General features: G+C 51.3%; 1 protein-coding gene across 3 annotated transcripts in view; it reads right to left on the bottom strand.

The window, feature by feature from the left end:
* ERGIC1 (endoplasmic reticulum-golgi intermediate compartment 1) overlaps positions 1 to 22,524 on the bottom strand; it is a 117,574-nt gene extending 95,050 nt beyond the window's left edge. Inside the window, exon 1 of one of the 3 annotated variants that reach the window (XM_009241287.4) lies at positions 22,342 to 22,524. In XM_009241287.4, coding sequence (XP_009239562.2) covers positions 22,342 to 22,361 — 20 coding nt within the window. In that variant the 5' untranslated portion in view covers positions 22,362 to 22,524. The remainder of the gene's footprint in view (positions 1 to 22,341) is intronic. The other 2 variants (XM_024246878.3, XM_009241289.4) reach the window with 2 other exon arrangements.
* Positions 22,525 to 22,794: the final 270 nt, after the last annotated feature.

Below are 22,794 nucleotides of genomic sequence, written 5' to 3'. Positions count from 1 at the left end.
CACTTGATCTTATTTTTCTTCCTGAGCAACACACATGCTCAAGAACCTGCTAGGGCTCCCCAGTGCCTGAGGCAGCACATGCAGCCCCATCTCACCTGCCCATTGTATCCCCCACTCTTTCCCACCTCCCAGCCTCTCATCAGGCTGCAGAGCCCTTGGCTAGAATCCCTTCACCTCTACTGACTTCACTCCAACTCATCTCTCAAGTGTCCCTCCTCCAGGAAGCCCCCTGATTCACTCTCTGCCTGTACACACTTTGCCATTTGCTTCTCTTTCAGTCAAGCACTGTTGCATGCATGGCCTTGACTCCTCTCTGGCCTGACTGACCAAACCTCACCTTTCCAACAGGGCTCTTTGCTTCTTGTGAGTAAGTTTCAAGTCCAGCTGCCTGGGCCTGGCGTTCCAGCCTGGTCACAGCTTCACCAGCCTGGTTGCCAACCCGGTCCCTCTCTCCAGTCTAGCCTCTCACAGGAATGACATGCTGCCCACCCCTAGGGAGGCAGGGATCACTGACAAGGCGCATGTCTTCCTCTGGCCTCAAGTGCTTCAGGGTCTCTCCTGCCAAGAGACCACACACTGAGTCACCAGTCCATTGTCTTTTTTTAATTGAATGGGATGTGACTTATGATTTAATAAGTGATATTTGATGAACTAAAGGTCAACATTTTCAAAACATCAAGTCGATGTGGAAAATGTGAATTAAAGAGGCCTCTTGGCAACAAGACTGGACGCCACAGGAGCTGACAGTCGCTGGCCTGGCCCCCGCTAGGCTGCACCCAGGCCAGCCTCTGAAGCACAGGCTGAGTGGGCTGCTCACAGCCCACATGGAACCCGGCTCCCCAACACAAGGCGTGGCCTCTCTGTGCTGAGGACAGGGCACACTCCTCACCGTGCCCAAAGGCTCTGCCTGCCTGGTGCATTCCCTCATCGGTGTACCACGTGCTGGAAGGGCCTGGCTCCCTGCCCCAGCACCAAACCAGCTCTGCTCCTCACTAAGGCCTTGAGTTGAACATCGTGGGGAGGACCTCCTCGCACCCCACGCAAGGCTGGATCAGAACTTCCCCAGAGTTCCCTGGATATTCTTGCTGGGAAAACTCTCCATCCTCCAACTGTCCATCTTCCTTGTTTACGTGTAAGACCCATGACAGTGGAGACCATGTCTGTGGAGTCAGCCAGATACCCCAGCCTCAGCACAGGGCGCAGCACACAGTAAACAGGCAACAGACACCTCTTACATGACTGAGTGAGCAAATGGGTCAACAAGGTCCTGGTTAGGCCCGAGACCATCTCAGCAGAAGGGCTGTGGGTGGAGCCCCCAGCAGAGAGGTATGGGGCGTGGAGCACCTCAGGGCCGTGTTCTCTAGGTCCAGATCAGGTATGGGAGACAGGTAGGCATGCTTCCTCTCCCACCCCCACTGCTCTCCTGGAAATCAGCGCCATTGTTCCCACCCGGCAGTGTGTCCTGGTGTTCTGGGAAATGCCACTCCAGGGAGGTGGTAGGTGGTGCAGTGACCTGTGACATCCCAACCCACACCCACCACTGTCTGTTGGGGGAACACAGCCCAGGCAGGTCTCTGAAGGAGAGCTGAGTCCATTTCAGGAGCCCCAGAGCCCTGGTAGCTAAACACCTACGTGAGTCCCAAGTGGCCCCTCAGTACAGCAAGGCCTCACTTAAGTTTGTCGGTAGGTTCTTGGAAACCATGACTTTGAGGGAAACAGCATAAGATGAAAAACAATTTCCCCACAGGCTAATGGATATAAACAAGAGTTAAGTTCCTAAGGCATATTTCTGGTCACAAAAACACCAAGCTTCCAAATAAAGATCAAAACACTTCTACTATTAGACATTAAAATACATGTGAGCTGTACATACACTTAAGAAAGATTTGTCAAAACAAGTAAGATCACTGTTTACTCACTTATTCCAGTTCCAAGTCACAGGTGGCCAGAACCCCTCCCAGCTGCTCAGGGAACAAGGCGGGAACCAGCCCTGGCCAGCACACCCTCCCATCGCAGGGCACACACGCCCACACACTCACACTCACCCACACTGGGACCATGCGGACATGCTGATGAACCTGACAGGCACAGGTTTGGGATGTGGGTAGGTGGGTGGGGGTGCCTGCAGAAGAGCTGCGCAGACGTGGGTAGAACGTGCAAACCCAACACAGACAGTGGCCCCAGCCAGGAAATACTTTTTTTCTCATCAATGTTTTATAACAAAACATTATTCAAGGGTCTGCTGTAGTTTCTTTTTTTGTTTTTTGAGACAGTCTCGCTCTGTTGTCCAGGCTGAAGTGGAAGTGGCATGATCACAGCTCACTGCAGCCTCAACCTCCCGGGCTCAAGCGATCCTCCTGCCTCAGCCTCCTGAGTACCTGAGACCGCAGGTGCAGGCCACCATGCCCAGCTAATTTTTTTTTTTTGTAGAGATGGAGTCTCACTATGTTGCCCAGGCTGGTCTCGAACTCCTGGACTCAGGTGATCCTCCTGTCTTGGTCTCCCAAAGTGCTGGGATTACAGGCGTGAGCCACCGTGCCCTGCCTGCTATAGTTTAATCTCTAAAATGGGGGTAGAGCAACCCTGATTCACCATCCTGTGAAACTCCCACTTCAAAGGAGATGAGCAGATACACTACTGTCAATTATGCACATGGGTATCTTTTTTGGATGTTTCTGAAATTGCTTTTGTAGTAAATTCCATGTGGAATAATAGCAACAAACCATTTTACTGAACTCTCCAGGCATTCCACTATCCCAAGTGAGATAAATGAACTGATTATGGAATTTTCACCAGGACCCTTGGAGGTGGGCACTGCTCTCTCCAGCTCACAGCTGAGGAAGCTGAAGGAAGCCCAGAAAGCTGATGCAATCGCCCCAACTGAGCAAACAGCAGGGCCAGAGCACATTCCCAGAACTGTAAGGTCCAAGGCTCCTGCTTCTGTTTCCCACTCTCCTGACAACGCAGCTCCTTGGAGAGGCTGCTTAGAACACCAAGGCCTGGACCCCGATTCCCACATCCCATCCTCCGGGGCGGGGAGTAGGGGGGAGACGGGAATCTGCATTTTAACCAGCACATTGCCCCCAGCCCCAGTTGCGCAGACTGACTCTAAGCCTCGAGTTTCTCATCTGTGAAATGGGCCACTCCTTCCCTACAGGGCTGCTGTGGGGATAGAGGCAGGGAAATGCTAAGTAGTCATCTGGAAAACAGCTGAGAGGTACCTGGCAGAAGGCTCCACTGAGGAAGATGCCTCTGGGCGGCCTGACCAGCTCCTCCACCTCCACCCCCACCACGGGAGCCCTTGCGGGTATGCAGGGATTTCCAAAAGCCAGCACCCAGCACGATGGGGGCCGCAATGGGGGCTGCGGCCGGGACTCCTGTGGCTGCTTCTACTGGAGGCAGGAGCAGACCCAGGAGCCGCTCACCAGTCACTGGGGCTGCTGGGGCCAGGGACATCATACCACATGGCATCCTGTGCAATACCTTTCCAGGCAACAACAGCACGTGGCAAACCACCTTGTGGGCCTGCAGCAAAGGCATGAACACACGGTTTCACACATTTGCACACTCACACCTACACGTACACACAGGCGCTTCTTGGACAAACAGGGTGACTTTCCCCAGAGGTCCTCTCCCTTGGCCAAACCCACATGCCCTCTCTCCTCTGGGCTATTACTGCCAGGGAGCTTAGGTGAGGTGAAGATTCCAAAAGGACAGCTGTAACACCGTCACCCATGGGACCAGAGTCCTGTGTGGGAACCTGTGTCAAGGTCCACACATAGAAATGCCTGTGCAAACCAAACAGTCATCACAGCCACCATATGTGCTGAGCACGTCACATGGCTGAGTGCCATGCTGAGTGATGTACATGTTATCTCACTGAAACTCTACTGTCCCCCAGGAGGAAGGTACCATTACCATCCCCGCTGATGACACGGTAAGTTGTTGGCAAGTCAAGAGAGGCTTCAAGTAGGAGAGCTGCGGTTCAGACCCAAGAGGAAGACCCTGCTCATTTACTATTCAACACTTTTTTTTAAAAAGGGCTTTCAGTGTCCTTGGCCCTGGGGACCTGGTAAAGAACAAGGCTGAGCCGGTTTCTGCTCTCATGTCACTGTCGGCCTATGAGGGGCTCTGGAGATCAAGCTCTTAATCACTGGTCTCTACTATTTCCCAAAGGCCAGTGGCCCCTTTCAAAAGGGAGACCTCCCTGCCTGGGTCCCTGGCATCCACTGTCAGCACGAAGCCCACTAAGAAGACTGTATGAGGAAGTGTCTGAGTTAGAGCCAGGAGACCTCTTTGACTTAGCATCAGCCAGCAGAAACCAGCTCCTGGAGGCTAACAAGCCGACAAAGGACACCTGGGCAGACCCTGCCTGCGTTTTGGAAAACGAAAAGCTGCCTCTGGGACTCACTCTTTTCAGCTCTATCCATTCCCAAGACCATCAGGGGGTGGCCTTGATGGTGTCTTTAAGCACAGGGCTCAAAGTGGGGGTACAAAAAATGCCACACTGACACTCCCTCCCAATCAAATCATGGCAATGCCCCTGGCAATGCACCTGATGCTTTGGCGGTCTCCTTTTGGCTGGTTCACCCATTGACAGGCGGAGGCCTGATCACAGAGTTCCTGCCTGGGATTTCCAGACACAGGCCTATCTCTCCAGGAACCTTTAGAAAGACATCTCTCAAAGAAGATCTCGGGCAAATCTCCTACTTGGGATGGACTCATATGAGCTGCTGACACGAGTGGGGTGCTTACCATGGTGCTTACTAACAACCCATTACTCTTGTTTTGCAAATGAGAAAGTAGCACAGACAAGTCAGTGACTGGCCCAAGGAGCTGGTAAGTGGAGCCCTTTTACCCAGGGGCATCCAGACTCTAAAAGCCACCTCCTCACTAGGTGGAATTAAGTCAGTCACACTGGAAGACTGTCCTCATGTCTCAGAGGGGTCCTCGGGCACCCCTGAGGTGACCACACCCCCCCCTCCCTGTCTAGGCCCTGCAACCTGATCCTGGCTCTCACATCTCCCGCTTTAAGGTCCCAGAGGTATGCCCAGCAACAGCCCTGGGCTGCCATGTGGCCACTGAGGTCCATTTTTCCAGATGCATTGGAAATCCAATTTTTTTATTTTTTATTGAAACGGAGTCTTGCTCTGTCACCCAGGCTGGAATGCAGTGGCGCAATCTCAGCTCACTGCAACCTCCGCCTCCGGGGTTGAAGCGATTCTCCTGTCTCAGCCTCCTGAGTAACTGGGACTACTGGTGCACGCCACCACGCCCGGCTAATTTTTGTATTTTTAGTAGAAACGGGATCTCACCATATTGGTCAGGCTGGTCTTGAACTCCTGACCTCAGGTGATCCGCCCGCCTCGGCCTCCCGAAGTGCTGGCTTTACAGATGTGAGCCACTGTGCCTGAATTTTTCATTTTTTTTTTTTGAGACGGAGTCTCGCTCTGTTGCCCAGGCTGGAGTGCAGTTGTGCAATCTCAGCTCACTGCAAGCTCCATCTCCCGGGTTCAAGGGATTCTCCTGCCTAAGCCTCCTGAGTAGCTGGGATTACATACACATGCCATCACGCCGCCCAGCTAATTTTTTGTATTTTTAGTAGAGATGGAGTTTCACCATGTTGGCCAAGCTGGTCTCGAACTCCTGGCCTCAAGTGATCCGCTCACCTCAGCCTCCCAAAGTGCTGGGATTACAAGCGTGAGCCACCGTGCCCGGCTGGAAATCCAAATTTTTATATGAAATATTTTCATTCAAAAATGCTGACATAAAATTCAATTTGTTAAAAATGTGATGGCCAAATAATCACATTTGTGGGCAAAACTCAACCTCTGATGCCACCAGTTTGCAACCTCCGCTTTAGAAGACCAAATGTGTCAGGAAGTTTCATAAATGCAGGAAGAAAAGAGGGGCTCGACACTGAAATAAGACCTAGGGCTATATGAGGCTCTTGTTAACTCTACACAGCAGCTGCTTGGGGCCAGGGTTATATCCCCATTTGTAGATCAGAAAACAGACTCAGAGAGGTGAAGTGAGCTGCCCAAGGACACACAGCGAGTAGGTGGGAGCACTAGGATCAGCACCCAGGTCCACCAGACTCCAAAGCCCTAGGCCTCTCCACACTACACTGTGCCCACCTCCCTCTGCTCCCCCCAGCCCTCAGCCCAGCTGTCCCAGGTCTGCCTGGCAGCATGGAACAGTGCCTCTAGAACAGCCAAATCCCAGGTGGCTGACTTGTCATGCTCCAGTGAGTATGGGGCAGGCGGAGGCCCAAGCAGGATGACGTGCCTGTGTGGCTCCACTGTGAGGGGCCTGGCCCAGGGTGGGGTGGGGTGGGGTGGGGTGGGGCAGGGAGGGGGCGGGTAGGCGAACCTTCTCATGCCCTTCTTTGACTCAGGGTTAACTCAGCTCTGACCAATCACCTGGCTTCAAGTGTGACCCAGTTTTGCAGCTTGGCCAACGGAAGCCGAACTGGGGAAAGTCAGGCAGGCCCGAAAGGTGGAACCAGCTCCTGCCACCTAGCTTGCTGGGTACATCAGGGCGACACTGAACCCGTCCCGGGACCCCTCCAGCTTCCGTGTTCACTAATTCGAATCAGCACACGACGCTGACACACACCCAACACTAGATCAGATCACTCCACCTCGGTTCTCTCACCTGTAAAATGACGCAATAAAAGCCCCAACTTGATGGGTAAGAACAGAAGATGATATTTATAGTTTGTAGCACTGCTCCTGATACCCCAGAGATGCTCAGTGAATGTTTTTACTTCTACTATCACCACCTACCCACCCCTGTTCCCCTGCAAATGTCTAGCACTGGCAGCTTCCTTCCTCCCTGCCTTCCAGAAACAAGTTGAGTGCAGACAGCGTGGGTGAGGTCTTGTGCTATGCACCAGGACAGAGAGGAGACCCACAGCTGCTGTCATTGGGGGTATGTGAGGACCTAACATTCACCAAGACACATATGACTCCTGCCATCAACTGGAAAATGTATGGCATTCAAATTCAGAAGAGCTGCATTCCTGCAGGTGTGACCCCCAACTCTCAACCCCCCAAAGCCTCAGCTTCCTCATCTGCAGAGAAAACAATGATCCCTAGAGCACATACATCTTCAAGGGCTTTCTGAAGTCTTAGTCCCATTACTCGCTTTTGTGATGGTCATTACTAGGTTAACAAAGATTTGTGGTACCCGGTTCCAGAGTTACACTGGGAACATAATGGAGGAACCCTTATTCAGGGTCTCCCCAGCTTGCCTGACCCTAAGAATCACTGAAGACACTGGTGAAAATGCAGATTCCCAGGCCACCTGAATCTGACTCTCCCAGATCCACACAGGGCCCCAGGTGATTAGGGAAACTGGCCAGTTTGCTGGAGAGAGCACAGTTGCTCAACTCAAAAACAGGCAACTAAGATTTCCAGGGTTAGGTGATCTAACTGAAAGCATTACTTTCTGGGGGTCGGAAAGTACAGCTAGGGCTTGGGTTTGTTGCTTTGCCAGAGGTATGACCCTCAGCCAGGTCTTCAACTTCTCTGGGTCTCCATTTCCTCAAAATGGGAATAATTACAATGAGTCCTAATGCCCAGGCAGGAGTGAAGGTGGAATGTCAGGTGTCTTCTCCCGGCTGCCTTACTCCTGTTCTGGGGACTAACATGGCTTCAAGCAAGGGGAGCTGGCACGTGGTGGCCTCCCATCAGGACAGGTAGTGGGCCACCCACCCCTCCTTCAGGCAGGGCCTCAGTAATGTCTGACTTCCCAATTCCTCAGGACTCAGTCAAAATAAATTATTTCAGATGCACTTAGGAGAAAACTAGAAACATTTTCCAAACACAAAGGGATATAGCAATGAAGTCCTCCATTCTTGCGGAGGTGAACCCCTCTGCCACATTGCAGGAGGGTCTCAGCTGGACCCTTCCTCCCTGTCTCTCTACTTCCTTCATTCAATCAACATTTACTGACCACCCACAGCGTGCAGACCCTGGCTCAGCACCAGGATCCAGTGATGAACACACAGACATGGCCCCTGCTCTCGAGGACTTAGACTCCATCAAGGAAGACAGACACAAGATGACAAACTGCACAAACAAATCACTGCAACTGTGCTAATTGTGCCAAGTGATCTGAAGGACCTGTCTAGGTGTCATAAAAAGGTATGGCCAGAAAAGGGGTGGCAGGTGACCCAAGTTAGGTTGAAGAGGCAGTCTGGGAAGATCTTTTTTGAGGAAGAGTACTAGTTAGCCAAGCTAATCCAGTGAGCTCCTTCTCTATAAACTCTCTATCACCCCATCTACTTTGCCTTCCTTCTCAGCACTCATCACAATGGAAAATAACCACTTGTGCAATGATTTGTTCCCTGCTGTTCTGCCCATCTTCCCCAATAGCCTGGAATCATCATGAAGGTGGAAACAGTGTCTGTCTTGTTTTCCCCAGAATCCCTCCAATAAATTTTTGATGGAGGGAAAAAAGGAATGAACCCCACTTCCCTGGTGGTTAAATGACATCAGACCTCACCATGAAAAAAGTTATTCCCTGTTCAGCTCTCTTTTGAGTATGCTCAGAATATCAACGAGAAAGTCTCAGGGTGGTACTACTATGTCTTCATCATCTCCTCTCTCTAGCACTTGCTAATATCTCTTTTTTAACAGACCCAGCAACTTCACCAGGCACCAGATGCTAGTGAGAACCAAACACATTGCAATTATTTGTATCAATTTACAGCGGGAGCTATTGCTTTTCCATTTTCAAAGATGTTATAAGGTCACCTTTCATCAATAAAAGTGTTAAGTTCAAAAACTGATTAATTCAAAGAAAAAATATTAAGTAAATAACACATGTGGCTGGGCACGGTGGCGCATGCCCGTAATCCCAGCACTTTGGGAGGCCAAGGCGGGTGGACCACGAGGTCGAGAGATCGAGACCATCCTGCTCAACATGGCGAAACCCCGTCTCTACTAAAAATACAAAAATTAGCTGGGTGTGGTGGCGCGCACCTGCAGTCCCAGCTAACTTGGGAGGCTGAGGCAGAAGAATCACTTGAACCCGGGAGGCAGAGGTTGCAGTGAGCGGAGATCATGCCACTGCACTCCAGCCTGGCGACAGAGCAAGATTCCCTCTCAACAACAACAACAACAAATATATATATATATATATATATATCACATGCTGTTTAGGAATCTGCCAAAAATTATGATGATAGTAGCAGAATAGTGGAAGGGTAAAAACCACTGATTTCAGTTGCCATGGTACAGACATGCTAATTAACGTGCTCATGAAAGCCCTTTCTTCCCACTTCCTCTGGGCACACTGCTAGCCTGCATTTGCTGACCCCTCCTGCAGTTAGGTGTGACCAGGTCTCTGAGTTCTGGACAAAGGAGTGTGAGCAGAAGTGATGGCCCCACATCTTGACCTGCCACCAAATTGTCCCCATCCTCCTTTCTCTCCCCACCACTGCCAGGCCAAGGAGAGGATCCAGCACACCCCAGAGGAGGACAGAGCCAGAAGACGGAAGGAGTCAAGGCCTCTGAGTACCCAGGGGGAGTGGAGCACCCCATCTTCTGCTGGGACTTCATGAGCAGTCATCAAGTCTCAGCATAAGTTACACTGAGCAAAAAACAAACGTGTGTTGCATTACAACACTGAGATCTGCAGGTTGTTTATAGGAATTAGCTGACTTAGGCTAACAGAAAGGAGGCATCTCTGGTCCAATTTCCTGCCCATCCATAAATCTTCTCTGACAGCCTGGATATCCTGGTGCTTTTTTCTGTAACGAATAGATATCAAGCACCTAACAGATGCCAGGCACAGTTCTAAGGGCTTTACAGAGGCAAACTTATTTAGTCCTCACGGCAGTCAAGAGTCACATCCTGAATCCACAGCAATGAGCTCCAGACAGGCCCACCACTGTCTACTGTAAGGGGCCTAAAAGACTCTGGGTCAAGTTTCATGCTCACCTCTTAAAACACTTCCCTGTGCCAGGAGAAACCTTCCTAGTCCTTTGAAGGTTACTCTTATGACATGGTTCCTATAGCCCTTCTTATTGGCTCTTCTTACAAAGGGCACAGGGCATAATCCAAAGACTGTGGAGTGGGGACCCAGATCGGCTACAATCCTAGCTCTGCTGTCTCCCAACTCAGAGCCAAGACAGTTTCTCCTACCATGCAGGTGTGTAATGATGGTGAAATGAGATCATGACTATAAACCACCTGACATCAGCCTGGCACAAGGGGCAGGCCAGGGAGGACAATGGGTTCTTACAAGCTCCTTCTCCTGCCCCATCTTACGCTGCTGGGCTCAGAAGTGAGTCAAAGTGCCCAGTGCTGGGCGTCCTGCACAGACAGCGCAGAAAGAGGCACTGTTAAGTCACGTAGCATCACACAAGGGATTTTAGATGCTGGGAGTCAGTTCACTTCCCTCCAGGAGGGTCACTTTACAGGAAAGACGGGTGCAGGGGATTGGGGGAGGGGGAGAAAGACCACCAACCCAAATGAGGACTTAACCAGGTACTGAAGGCCGACATCACCAGAGACGTCAAATGGATGCCATGGACCCCCATGGGATGTGCTGAGAAGGGCGCTTCGCCTCTGGGGATGCTTCCCCAAAACCATAACCCTGTCCACTTAGAAAGAAACATCAGACAAACCCAGGCTTAGGACATTCTACAGGATGCCTGGCCTGTCTTCCTCAAGGCTGCTGAGGTCATAGAAAACAGGGACCGACCGAGAAACTGCCCCCACCCAGAGGAGCCTGGGGACACACGGGCTCTGGATGCAAATGTGGGACCTTGGATGGGATCCTGGGGTGCCACGAGGACATCAGTGGAAAATGGGCAAAATCCAAATAAAGCCCAGAGTTTAGAGACTATTCATGAGCAAAGGTCAGCTTCTTAGTGGTGAGAATGTGGTATTGGAAGGTGGGGACCCTCGCGGAATGGATGTAGGGTGTCTGTACTAGCTTTGCAGCTTTTCTGTAAATCTCAGCTATTCCAAAATAAAAAGTGTATTTAGTTAAAAGAGAGAGAGAAGCAAAATACCAGAATTAAAACATGAATTTTAAATCATGAGTTGCAGGGCAGGGGTTGTCTGTTTGGCTCAGCACTATGTCCCCAGTTTCTAGAATGATACCTGGCACACAGGCCCTCAATCAACGTGTTCAACCAACAGATGACTCTACGGCCCAGCTGCTCCTGGTCTGTGGACAGGGGCCCTGGGGACTGGCCAGAGCATCCTCCGGCAAGAGGACGAGCCCTGCCCGCTGCCCACAGGAAGTGCTGCACGCCCTCCTGGCTCCCCCGGCAGGGGCTCAGCATAATCTCTCGCCCACAGATGCACGGGGTGGTAGGAAATGGTCACCAGGCCCGGCCTCCTCTCCAGCAACCAGGGCCCCCCAAGGCTTCCACTTCTACAGTGTGTTGCCTCCAAGGCAACAGACTATAAACACAACTGAGTAGATGGGGGGTATCCATGGAGGGGTTGCAAAAAAATCAAGGCAACAACACTCCCCTCCTGGGGCATGATACTGGCTAAGAAAGGCAGCTTTGGCACGGAGACAGGCACTTGGGTCTTGGCTGCATCACCCGCTGTTTGTGTGACCTCGGCCAAGTCCTCTACCCCCCTGTATACCCCTGCGTCCTCCTCAAGAAGATGGGAATGGGAAATGGCTCCTACCTGACTTGAGGATGGACTGAGGGAATCCAAGAAAAGCCTTTAGTCTAGCACTCGATAAGCAGTGACTATTGTGGGCACTACTGTTGTCACAGCATAGCCCTGGGAAGTCACCTGAAAGACACCCTGGGGACGAAGGTATTGAAGGATCTGCAAAAAGGGGTGTGTCACTCCAAAGGGACCTGGGCCAGCCCTAGGACCACCAAAGAGGACAGTAGGTCCAATGGCAGGGGCCGGTGGTGCCATTCCCACACCATCAGAGGAAGGGAGCCCCAGCTGACACCTGAAGGAGTCAAGGTCCTAGGGCCAGTCCAGGCCCCGGGTGGGAGGGGGCTTAGCGTGGGATGGGGCCCCGAGGCTGCCTGTGCCCAAAGCAATTGACTTGTGGGTCCCTCACTCCTCTCCCTCCAGCCTCAAGTCCATGCCCACCAGGCCACCTCCCACAAGCCCAAGGTCCTGCCCACCCCGAGCTTGTCCTGGTCACACTGCCATGTGTGACACACGCGGCGGCACCCTGCCTGCCACAGGCCATTGTCAGCCCTCAGAAGGATTTGTTTGGTGTTTAACAGAAATAAAATTGAGATCAGTGGCCAACCATTTTCACGCAATTTATCACATTTTCATCGTCTCTTGAAAAATCAGAGCATCTGTAGGCAGTAAGCAACAGAGCTGCATGTCAGCTGTCCCTTCCCCATAGGGCCTCGTGCTCCAGGTAGCCACGGCCCACATCTTGCCCAATCACCTACTGAGGTACTTGCTGATAGGTAGGGGCGCCTGAGTGTGTGACCCTCTGGCCACTTTCTCCCTTACCACAGACTGGTGTTTGACATCTATGGCCGTGTGGGTACCACAAAGGGAGAGGGGTCTAACTCTGGGTCTGACCATCTCAGGTGTTCCCATGTGATTGCATCTGTGCCCTGCAAACCCCGGAGGCCCTGGTTTTACCACGTCCACCTACCAGAAGACCCACCACTGACATCTATCACGGCTCGGCGAGGTGCACAGGACTATGCCGCCAGGAAAGGCAGAGAAGAGGGAAATGTCCTCCCGCCTCCAAGTACACTTGTCTCACATTCCACATGAGCTCATCTCACCCTCACAAAATCCCCGCAAAGAAAGTATGAGCACCCCAATTTGCAGATGAGGAAAACTGAGGCTTGCAGAGGCAAAGTGTCTTGTCCTGGGCCCCACAGCTGGTAAACACTGAGGAAGGGATTTCAATCCAGAGAGTTCTGCCGAACGAGTGCAATGTGAGGGTCAGTTCCAAGGGCACTTGACAGCGTTCCCCAGGGGACCTGTGGTCAGTCCCCAGAGGGGTTTGCAAGGTAGAAGACCATTCAGAAAGGGTGGCCAGGGTTGGACCGCTACATACCACTTTCCCCTGAAGACTTGGAGACTCTTTCTGCACACCATGAACATACTCTCGGACCCAGCAAGACATCAAAACACGCCAAATATCACCAGGGTTTCCCAAAGTTCTCAAAGGATACTTTGGGTAATTCTATATGTTGGTGACTCCTGGTGTGAAAGTGGGAGGGGGAGAAGATCTAGTGAAGAATAATAAAAATCAACAAGAAAAATCAGCAAAGCAGGATAGCACCGTGTGAGATGCCAGGCTCCGGGACCCCAGCCCCGTACCTCACCAGCTGTGTCCTGGGCCGTTCCCATTCCAGCTCTGTACCTTGGCTTACCATTTTAAAATTGAATTAATAACGAAAACATTAACAGAGTGCAAAAGCAACTACAGAATGGAAGAAAACATTTGCAAACCATACACCTGATAAGGGGCTAACATCCAGAATATATAAGCAACTCCTTAAACTCAGTGGCAAAAATAAACTCCTATTTTATTTTATTTAATTTTTGAGACGGAGTTTCACTCTGTCACCCAGGCTGGAGTGCAGTGGCGCAATCTCGGCTCAAGGCAACCTCCGCCTCCCGGAGGTTCAAGCAATTCTCCTGCCTCAGCCTCCCACCTAGCTGGGACTACAGGCGCATGCCACCACGCCCAGCTAATTTGTGTATTTTTAATAGAGATGGGGTTTCTCCATGTTGGCCAGGTTGTTCTTGAACTCCTGACCTCAGGTGATCCACCCACCTTGGCCTCCCGAAGTGCTGGGATTACAGGCATGAGTCACCATGCCTGGCCAAAAACCCTCCAATTTTAAAAAGCACAAAAAATGTGAATGGATATTTCTCCAAACAAGACATACAAATGGCTAAGATCTTGAAAAGATGCTCAAAATCTCTACTCATCAGGGAAATGCAAATAAAAATCACAATGAAATAGCACCTCGTACCTGTTAGGATGGCTATTACCAGAAAAACAAAAGACACGTTGGCAAGATGTGGGGAGAGGGAACCCTTGTACACCATTGGTGGGAAGGAAAGATAGTGCAGCCACTATGGAAAACAGGAGGAAGATTTCTCAACAAATTAAAAATAGAGCTACCATAGGATCCAGCAGTCCCACTTTGGGGTATTTATCCAAAAGAATTGAAATCAGGATCTCAGAGACATCTGCGCTCCCATGCTCACTGCAGCATTATTCATAACTGCCAAGATGTGGAAACAACCTAAATGTCTATTAATGGGTAAATATTGGTATATATACACCTTGAAATATTACTCAGCCTTAAAAAAGGAAATTCTGTCATTTGTGACACCATTGATGAACCTGGTGGACATTATGTTGTGTGAAATAAGGCAGACACAGAATGAATACTGCATGATTCCACTTACATGAAGTATCTAAAATAGGAAATATGGCAAAACCCCATCTCCACTAAAAATACAAAATTAGCTGGGCTTGACGGTGCATGCCTGTAATCCCAGCTACTTGGGAGGCTGAGGCAGAATTGCTTCAACCTGGGAAGTGGAGGTTGCAGTGAGCCGAGATTGCGCCATTGCACTCCAGCCTGAGCAACAAGAATGAATCTCCGCCTCAAAAAAGAGGGTGCTCTGATGTTAGGTATTCTTACCACACAAAAAATAACCAAATTAATGGTATGACTATAAAGTGACAGCATGAGATGTGAGGGGTGATAGAGATGGAGCTGTCCTGTATCTGGATGGTGGTGATTACATGATAAACAAGTCTTAAATTTCATAGAAGAGTGCACAACCACACATTAATTTTATCATACACTAACTTTAAAAATAAAACAAAGAAAATAAATCATGAATCACTGTATCTGTCTGTAAGGCCAGTGTGATTTTATAAGTCCAATGACATGCCTAGCCCAGTGCTCAAGACATTACAAGCTGAAGGGCCGTGAGGTATTGCTAATAAGATGAGCATTACTTCTTCTCCTTCAAAGATATTCAAGACCCAGACCAGAATCTGAGAAAGGAAAGCTAAAGTATGGAGGGGCTATCACAACACCAGTCCCCAGTACATCAGGGACATCCGGGTCCTCTGACTATACTAACTGTAATTACAGCCAGGCCTCTCATCTCGAATAGGGTTTCCACCTTTTGGAGAAACAGAATGGTTTGTCCATTTCAAGCGGATCTTCCTTCCTGTGTAGCTGTGCTGCCTGGCAGGTGCCAGGAGGAAGGCTAATTGTCAAGGGCATGAGGATTACGCTGTCAGATGCACCAGCTGTGACCCAGCATTTCTGAGGGTCGGTTTCCCTGGACATAAAACAGGAAGGATCATGCCCACTCAGAGGGAGAAGAGGTATCTGTAAAGGACCCCACATGTCCCCTGGCTCTTGGCTGTATGGAGAACCCTGAGTTCACCCTGCCTCTCCCGTGGGTCAAGATTTTTTTAAAACAAATACAGCCAGCGTTGGAGGTTTTTTCCCTGTCCTGTACTTTTCCCACATATACAATCAATGTAATTAAGTTAATAGACCTAAAAGTTAAAGCTGACAACAGACAATTAGGTTAACTGCCACTTCCTTAAAGGATCAATTAGGGCTGTGTTTCCCAAACTGTGTTTTGAGAAATGGTACTAGCTGCTCCATAAACAACAGGGTGTCTGAGACTATACATGTGGCAAATCCTGGGCTGAGCCAAATAACTCTGGTTCGCTCAGTGCCGGACTCTTCAGAGCCCTTAGTGAGGCAGCCAGTGCGGCACGGAGGGACACAGACTGGAGGACACTGAGTCAAATCAATCATACAGACCAGGGCTTTATACATTTTAATGAATACATGAATCACCTGGGGATCTTGTTAAAATACAGATTCAGATTCCAGGTGGGCATTGAGATTCTCCACTTCCAACAAGCTCCAAGGTGCTGCTGAAGCTGGCATCTGCGACTGCACTTTGAAGAGCAAGGTTATTAGTAGAAAGTTACGGCCCCTTACTGTCCACTTTACTGGTGGGGTAACAGATTTGCCGAAGGTCACGCAGGAGTGATGGGTGGGACCGGAACTCCACGCCCCAACCTCCCGAGGCAAGGCTCTCCACCGCCACCCGACCTGGCTCCCCTGGTGCTCTCAGCCCTGCTTGCTATTGGTTCTCCCAATTCAGAGCAATTCTCCGTCTTGGCTGTGCATTAGAATCATGAGAGACTTTAATGTACAGCCAGGGTTGAGGCTCACTGATTTAGATGTACCAGGTAAGCCTCACCCCAAATGCCCTCTTCACACCCTGCCTGTCTCTCCCACGCCTGATGAAAACTGGCTAGGAGTAACTCCAAATAAAATACGAAAGGATTACCAGATGGGGAATGTAACTTAACCAGGACATAGCTGGCTAAAGCCCTGTCTCCTGCTACTAGAGCACCATAGTCAGGAATCCAAACTGCCTTGGGAGGAGAGGACATTCCATCTCATTCCATGTCCCGGCGAGCAGGTAAACATGATGCTCTAAGCTGGAAAACCCCCACTGGTCAGCGTGGGAAAACTGAGCCCCTCGAGGGTGATGCCATTAGCTGGTGTGAGGGTCTTTAAAGACCATTTCAGAATCAGGTGTCAGGCTACATGAGGCTAGGGGGAAAAAAGTTGATGGCTTTAAGCTTCTTAATGAGCACTGTTGGGTGAGGATTAGTGAAGAGAAATCCAATGAATCCAATTAGAAGAGTTCTCAGTTCTCTCTGAATTTAGTGAATGGAAAAGAGAAAGCTTTAGAGATGAGCCTACAGGACACAGTGGAGCTCTGGTGCCAAATGGCAGTGTTCCAATCCCAGCTCCAGGAATGGGAACGACCGTGTTTCCGAACTCTGTGGCACCTCCACTGGCTCATCTGTAAAGTGGGGTAACAACAGTACCTCCCTTGTAGGACTGTGGAGAATTAAATGGGCTGATACAGTAAGATCCTTACAACAGTGCCTGGCACTAGCAAATGTTCAATAAACACGAAATACTGGCCTTTTCACATAATTTTCTCTCTGGTCTAATTTTTATTTTCTTTTTGCCCTGATTTTTAAGCGTGTGTGTGTGTGTGTGTGTGTGTGTGTGCACTAGCAAATGTTCAATAAACACGAAATACTGGCCTTTTCACATAATTTTCTCTCTGGTCTAATTTTTATTTTCTTTTTGCCCTGATTTTTAAGCGTGTGTGTGTGTGTGTGTGTGTGTGTGTGTGTGTGTGTGTGTGTGTGTGTGTGTGTGTGTGTTTTGAGATAGGATCTTGCTCTGTTACCCAGTGTGGAATGCAATGGCACGAACATGGCTCACTGAAGCCTCCACCTTCTGGGCTCAAGTGATCCTTCCACCTCAGCCTCCCAAGAAGCTGGGACCACAGGTGCACACCACCACACCTGGCCATTTTTTTTTCCCCATAGAGATGGGGTCTTGTCACGTTGACCAGCTTGGTCTTGAACTCCTGCAATCCTCAAGCAATCCTCCCACTTCGGCCTCCCAAAGTGCTGGGATTACAGGTGTGAGCCACCACACCTGGCCCATATATATACACCTTTTTTTTTTTTTTTTTTTTTGAGACAGAGTCTCGCTCTGTTGGCCAGGCTGGACTACAGTGGCAAGATCTCAGTTCACTGCAACCTCCGTCTCCCGGGCTCAAGCAATTCTCCTGCCTCAGCCTCCCAAGTAGCTGGGATTACAGGCATGTACCACCACGCCCGGCTAATTTTTGTATTTTTATTAGAGACGGGGTTTCACCATGTTGGCCAGGCTGGTCTCAAACTCCTGACCTCAGGTGATCCGCCCACCTTGGCCTCCCAAAGTGCTGGGATTACAGGCATGAGCCACAGCGCTCATTTTATATTTTTTAAAACTTGCTATAAAGTATATGTTCTTGTCAACTTCCTTGGAATTATTTCTGGAAGAAACAGCAGGGTAGAAATACAGGCATTCATGTTAGCTACTCTCTGCTGAATGTTAACTCTGTGCTCAGAGGTCCCTGTGGTGGCTGGGGCTTAGCTTGGTGTAGGAACTGATGGGGCTACCAGGGTCCCATTCCCTATTGGGGCCTAAGGAATTATGACAGGGCCAGGCGCAGTGGCTCATGCCTGTGATCTTAGCACTTTGGGAGGCCAAGGAAGGAGGATTACTTGAGGCCAGGAGTTCAAGAACAACCTGGCCAACATAGCGAGACCCCATCTCTATATAATTTTTTTAAAAAAAGGAATTCACACTGGATCTTCAGAGCAATGAGACCCCATTTGAAGGCTGAAATCAGGACATGAAAATATCAGATCAACTTTGGAAAGCTCACTAGGGAGTCCTGAGGAGGTCTGGGGTATCCTGGAGGGGAAAGACCACTCGATAGGCCAGAGTGAAAAATGGTAGAGGCCAAACCAAGGCCCTGCAGCAGGGCCAGCCCCATCAGGGCCGCATGACCCGTGCAGGCACACAGGGTCACACACTCAGAGAGGTCCATGCTTGGCTGAATGCGCTGCTGCTGCCGTCCTGAAATTCTTAATACTTTTTCAACAAGGGACTCCACATTTTCATTTTGCACTGGGCCCCACAAATTATGGGCCTGATCCTGCATTGCAAGTTGCGTTGCACATTGATCCTGCAAGTGTGCACTGATCACACTTGCCTCTACATCTACTCCACCAGGTGAGGCAGCGAAGTTTACATCCCCTCCTTAAAATGAAGAAATGGAGGCTCCGAGAGGGGAAGTCAATGGTCCCAGAGCACATCTGGTCAGTGCCAGTGCAGCGGCACCCCCCAGGCCTTGGGGTTTCAACATGGGGGCTGTCACTGTGGGACAGCAGCCACCTGCACCTCCCGGAAGGCAGTGCTCAGGCACCACTGGGCCTGGGCACAGGGCTTCCGGATGCTGTTATCTTCCCTCCTCACCCACTCCGGGCTGGTGTGCAGAAGGCAGCAGGTGCTACTGGCCCCAGGCCAGCCGGAACTGGAAACAACACACCCGGATGTGGGTCACAAGGCCAGTTCCACAACTGCAACATCCAGCCATTAGTGAAACAATTTAACAAGAGCAAAGCAAACACAATAAATCACCGAAAGCTCAGCCTCCCTCCCCTGCGTTCTGCCTCCTTCCTTAACCCCCAAAACAATCTAGGAATGGCAGATTCAAGGGTGGAGAGGGGAGATTTCTCCACTAATGGCTGAAAATCTGCCCACTGAAGCTGGCATATCAAGTCACGTCATGTCTATGGCTTCCTTGACAGATTTCAAGAGGCATCTCCAAGGATTGAGTTTGGCTCAAGCACAGTTCTAGGTGCTGGAGATGCAACCTTGAAGAAGCCAGATAAAAACTTCTTGCCCTTCGGAGCTCATGTACTAATGGGAGGGAGAGAGAAGCAGCATGATAATTAAGTGAATTATATAATGTGTTAGGAGATGATGGGTGCTTAAATAAAATGACACAAATAAATATGGCAGCCAAAATAGATGGGGCGCTTACTCTGTGTCTAAATGCTTTCCGCACTGCCTCATTCCTCAACTGTTCTACTTCGGTGAGTACTCTCCTCATGCCCATTTCACAGACAGGAAAACACAGAACTCAGTTGCACCAGGCTGGCTCTACAGGCAGTAAGAAAATCAGAAGTATCCGTAGGGAAGGGCAAGAGTGTACTATTTTTCCTGCTTCTGATTTTAAGAAGAGGAACACGAGCAGGAAGGCTGGTTTTCCCTGGCCTTGAACTGGGGGAGGAGGTCTAATCATGGTATACCCCTCTCCACTCCCCACAATTCTTAAAAGAGCTGACAGGATGGTGGGCCCCTCCGAGCTCTCCCTTTTCTCCCAGATCTAAGGCTTTGGAGCTAACAGCCCCTAGTTCAAATCCCAGATCCACCAGCTCACGCACTGCATGGCCAGAGCAAACAGCTTCTATTCAATGGAGCTCCCCTCTCCTTTGCTTTAAAATGAAGATTAAAACCCCCTCTCTCAGGTGACAAGGGAATCGATGTCTGCACCCCAAAGTGTGTATACAGTGGTAGATGCTCCTTGCGTGCCAGTTCACGCACACCCCTACTCCTGGGACCCCATCAAGCCCTCCTCCCTTATCTTGGAATGCAAAGAGAGCCGGACCACATGCCACCCACCTCCTCACAGTGGGGTCTGTGGCAGAGGGCTGAGCATGGACTGGACACTTGATGAATGCTTGATGAATGCACACTGAAGAGGAGGAAGGCACATGGGGATGGTAGAACCCAGGTCCTGGAGCCTTGTAGTTCACAGAGCTTAAAGAGTGCAGGTTTGCTGGGCACACATGGCTCATCCTCCGAGGTGCAAATGTGAAGCACTGAATCCATTCTCACCATTCCGCGGTAAGCCCTGAGAGTATTTCCTAGTTAAGCTGGGCCCCCTGGCACCTGGGCGCTCAGGGATCTGAAGTATGCCAAGGGGACCCAGACTAGCCAGCTTCTCAGAGCTGAGCATTTCTCTCTTTAAATATCAATGCCTGATACAGGGCCCTTCCAAGGCCAAAGGCGAGAGCTGGCCTTACCCATTTTCCTTACTTCCCTTACCTGCCCCCACAAGCCACCAATTCAAGGAGCACAAGGTTGGGAGCCATGTGTGACCTGAGACCTAAGTCTACCCTTCCCATTTAGCACCCATAAAGTCCAAAATAAGGCTCTCATCCCTGGAGCCTCATTTCCTGCTCAGTAGGACAGAAGGGTGAGGTGCAGAGAGAAAGGATTAAAAGATCAAAAACAGCAATTTCCCCAGCAAGCTCAAAATCACCGAAACCTACTGAATCACACAGCGGCAGGGGGCGGGTAAGGGGGGTGGCAGGAACCTCTACGGTCAGCCTGGGTAAGGGGAGGCTTTGTGGAACCAGGAATTGATGTGCCGACCACAGCTCTTATGGCTCAGACTTAACTGATGCTATTAGGACTGGCCTTGAATTCCATCAGAGGGGCTCTCCTTGTTCAAAACTGCCTAGGTCTGCTAGCCTCAGGGCTGCCCGGCAGGGGCAAGAAGCCGGCAAACATTTGCTAGCTGGTATCAGGGACCAGGACAGGCTGAAAAACCACGTCAACCAATCAAGAGGTCCAAGGCCGGTGTCCTCTTTGGGCCTAAACCCCAATATATCCCATGCTATGGGGGTCATGGCAGGCTAAGGGCCTTTCTCTCTGGGAAGACTGTCACTTTACACTGCCTTCACGTGTAAAAAGAGGGGAAGAAATACCTCCTATGGCACAGGCATCTGAATCACTATTTTGTGAATGTAGAAAACCCCTCCTGGAGAACACCCCCCATCCACTAATGCCCTATTTCTGAGCTCTAAATCGTGCCAGACTCTGTTAAGGGTGTTTCACGCACTCAGTCGTCACAAGCGGAGACCTTATTTTTAGCCCCAATTTGCAGGTGGTGAAACTGAGAGCGCTCAGAGACTTGCTGAGGTCAGTCAGCCGAGCAGCGACAGGGAGTTCTGAACCCAGAGCCTTTGCCCCTAACTTCTAGAATATACCGAGCTGTTCAGTAGAAAGGGCAGAGCCAGGATTCTAATCCAGCTCCTCCCTGCATTAAAGCCCTGCTCTTTTCCCAGCCAGACACCAAGTGTGGCTGCCTCAGGCCAGGACATCCCCTGGGGCTCCACACCTCAAGGGAACCTCTGGTGGAGATCTCCTCCCCCGCAGGCTTCCAGAATGCCCCATGCAACCTAGACCATGAGGCAGCTGGACCCCACAAAGGACCCATTGTGGTGACTGCAGAAAGCCAAGGCCAGACCCCGGTGGCCCTTCTGCAGAGTCCTGCCCAAGGCGCCTCCTCCCCTTCCCATGGTGCCCCCATACCCAGCGGACAGGGCTGGGGCTGAGGGAGGCAGGGGCGGGGGCAAGCCTCCTGATCTGCCCGGCCTGGGGGAGCCTCAGGTTATAGAAACCTAAAACCCTCCAGCTGCCCGCAGGCTGCACGGGGCCCCAGGCCCCTCCGGACTCATTCCAGGTGCCCTGCCCCACCTGTCAGCTGGGGTGGAGTCCACCAAGGAGGCTCAGTAGAGGGAGGAGAGGGATGCTGGGGTGTAAGGGCTGTTCCCATCTGGGAGGAGGGAGGAAATGTTTCCTAGTGTGGGGGAGGGGAATGCAAGGTATCCGGGCAGGCTGGGGAGGGGGCTCGGCGGAGGGAAGGTGGGTGGATTTGTCTCCCGCTGCACGAGGGGGCCTCCGCGGCTCTGGCTGGCTTCGTGTGCGGCAGGGGGCTCGCCTGGGATCCCTAGGGGCCTGCGGAGGCATGCACAGGGCGGGGAGCCGCTTTTGCATGCAGGGCGGGAGGGGTCCGCGGCGTGCCGCGGCGCTCCCTCTGCCCGCTGAGGGAACTCCCGACTGGCCGGGGTCGCCACACTCACCTCCTGAAGTCAAAGGGCATCGTGCCGCCGCCGGGGGTGGGAGCGCTGCAGGCCAGGCGGGCCGCGGCGCCGCGTGGGTCCCAGCCCGCTGCCAACGCCTCCTCCGGCCGCCCCGCCCCCGCCGGCCGCCCCCCTGACACTAGCCACTCGCCACTCGCCACTCGCCTCCCGCTGCCGGGAAGTGACGCTCCGCGCAGCCCATTGGGCGCCGTCCGCCCGGCCGCCCCTTCCGCCACCCGGTTAAAGGGGCCCGCGGGCAGGCAGGGAAGGGGCGGAGAGTCGAGGCTGTCGGAAGGGAAGGGAGTCCCCCAAAGACTCCAGTACTCATTCCTTCAAGCCTCCCACTTAGATTTCCTTCTCCATCTCTTTGGATGACCTCGGACAAATTCTCTGCTTCTCCGAGCCCCGTTTTTTGCATTTGTAAACAGTTTCACAGAACTGTGATTGAGTGGT

This window comes from Pongo abelii, chromosome 4, assembly GCF_028885655.2.
Source record: "Pongo abelii isolate AG06213 chromosome 4, NHGRI_mPonAbe1-v2.0_pri, whole genome shotgun sequence".
Classification (NCBI taxonomy): Eukaryota; Metazoa; Chordata; class Mammalia; order Primates; family Hominidae; genus Pongo; species Pongo abelii.
This window is presented reverse-complemented; position numbering and strand designations above follow the sequence as displayed.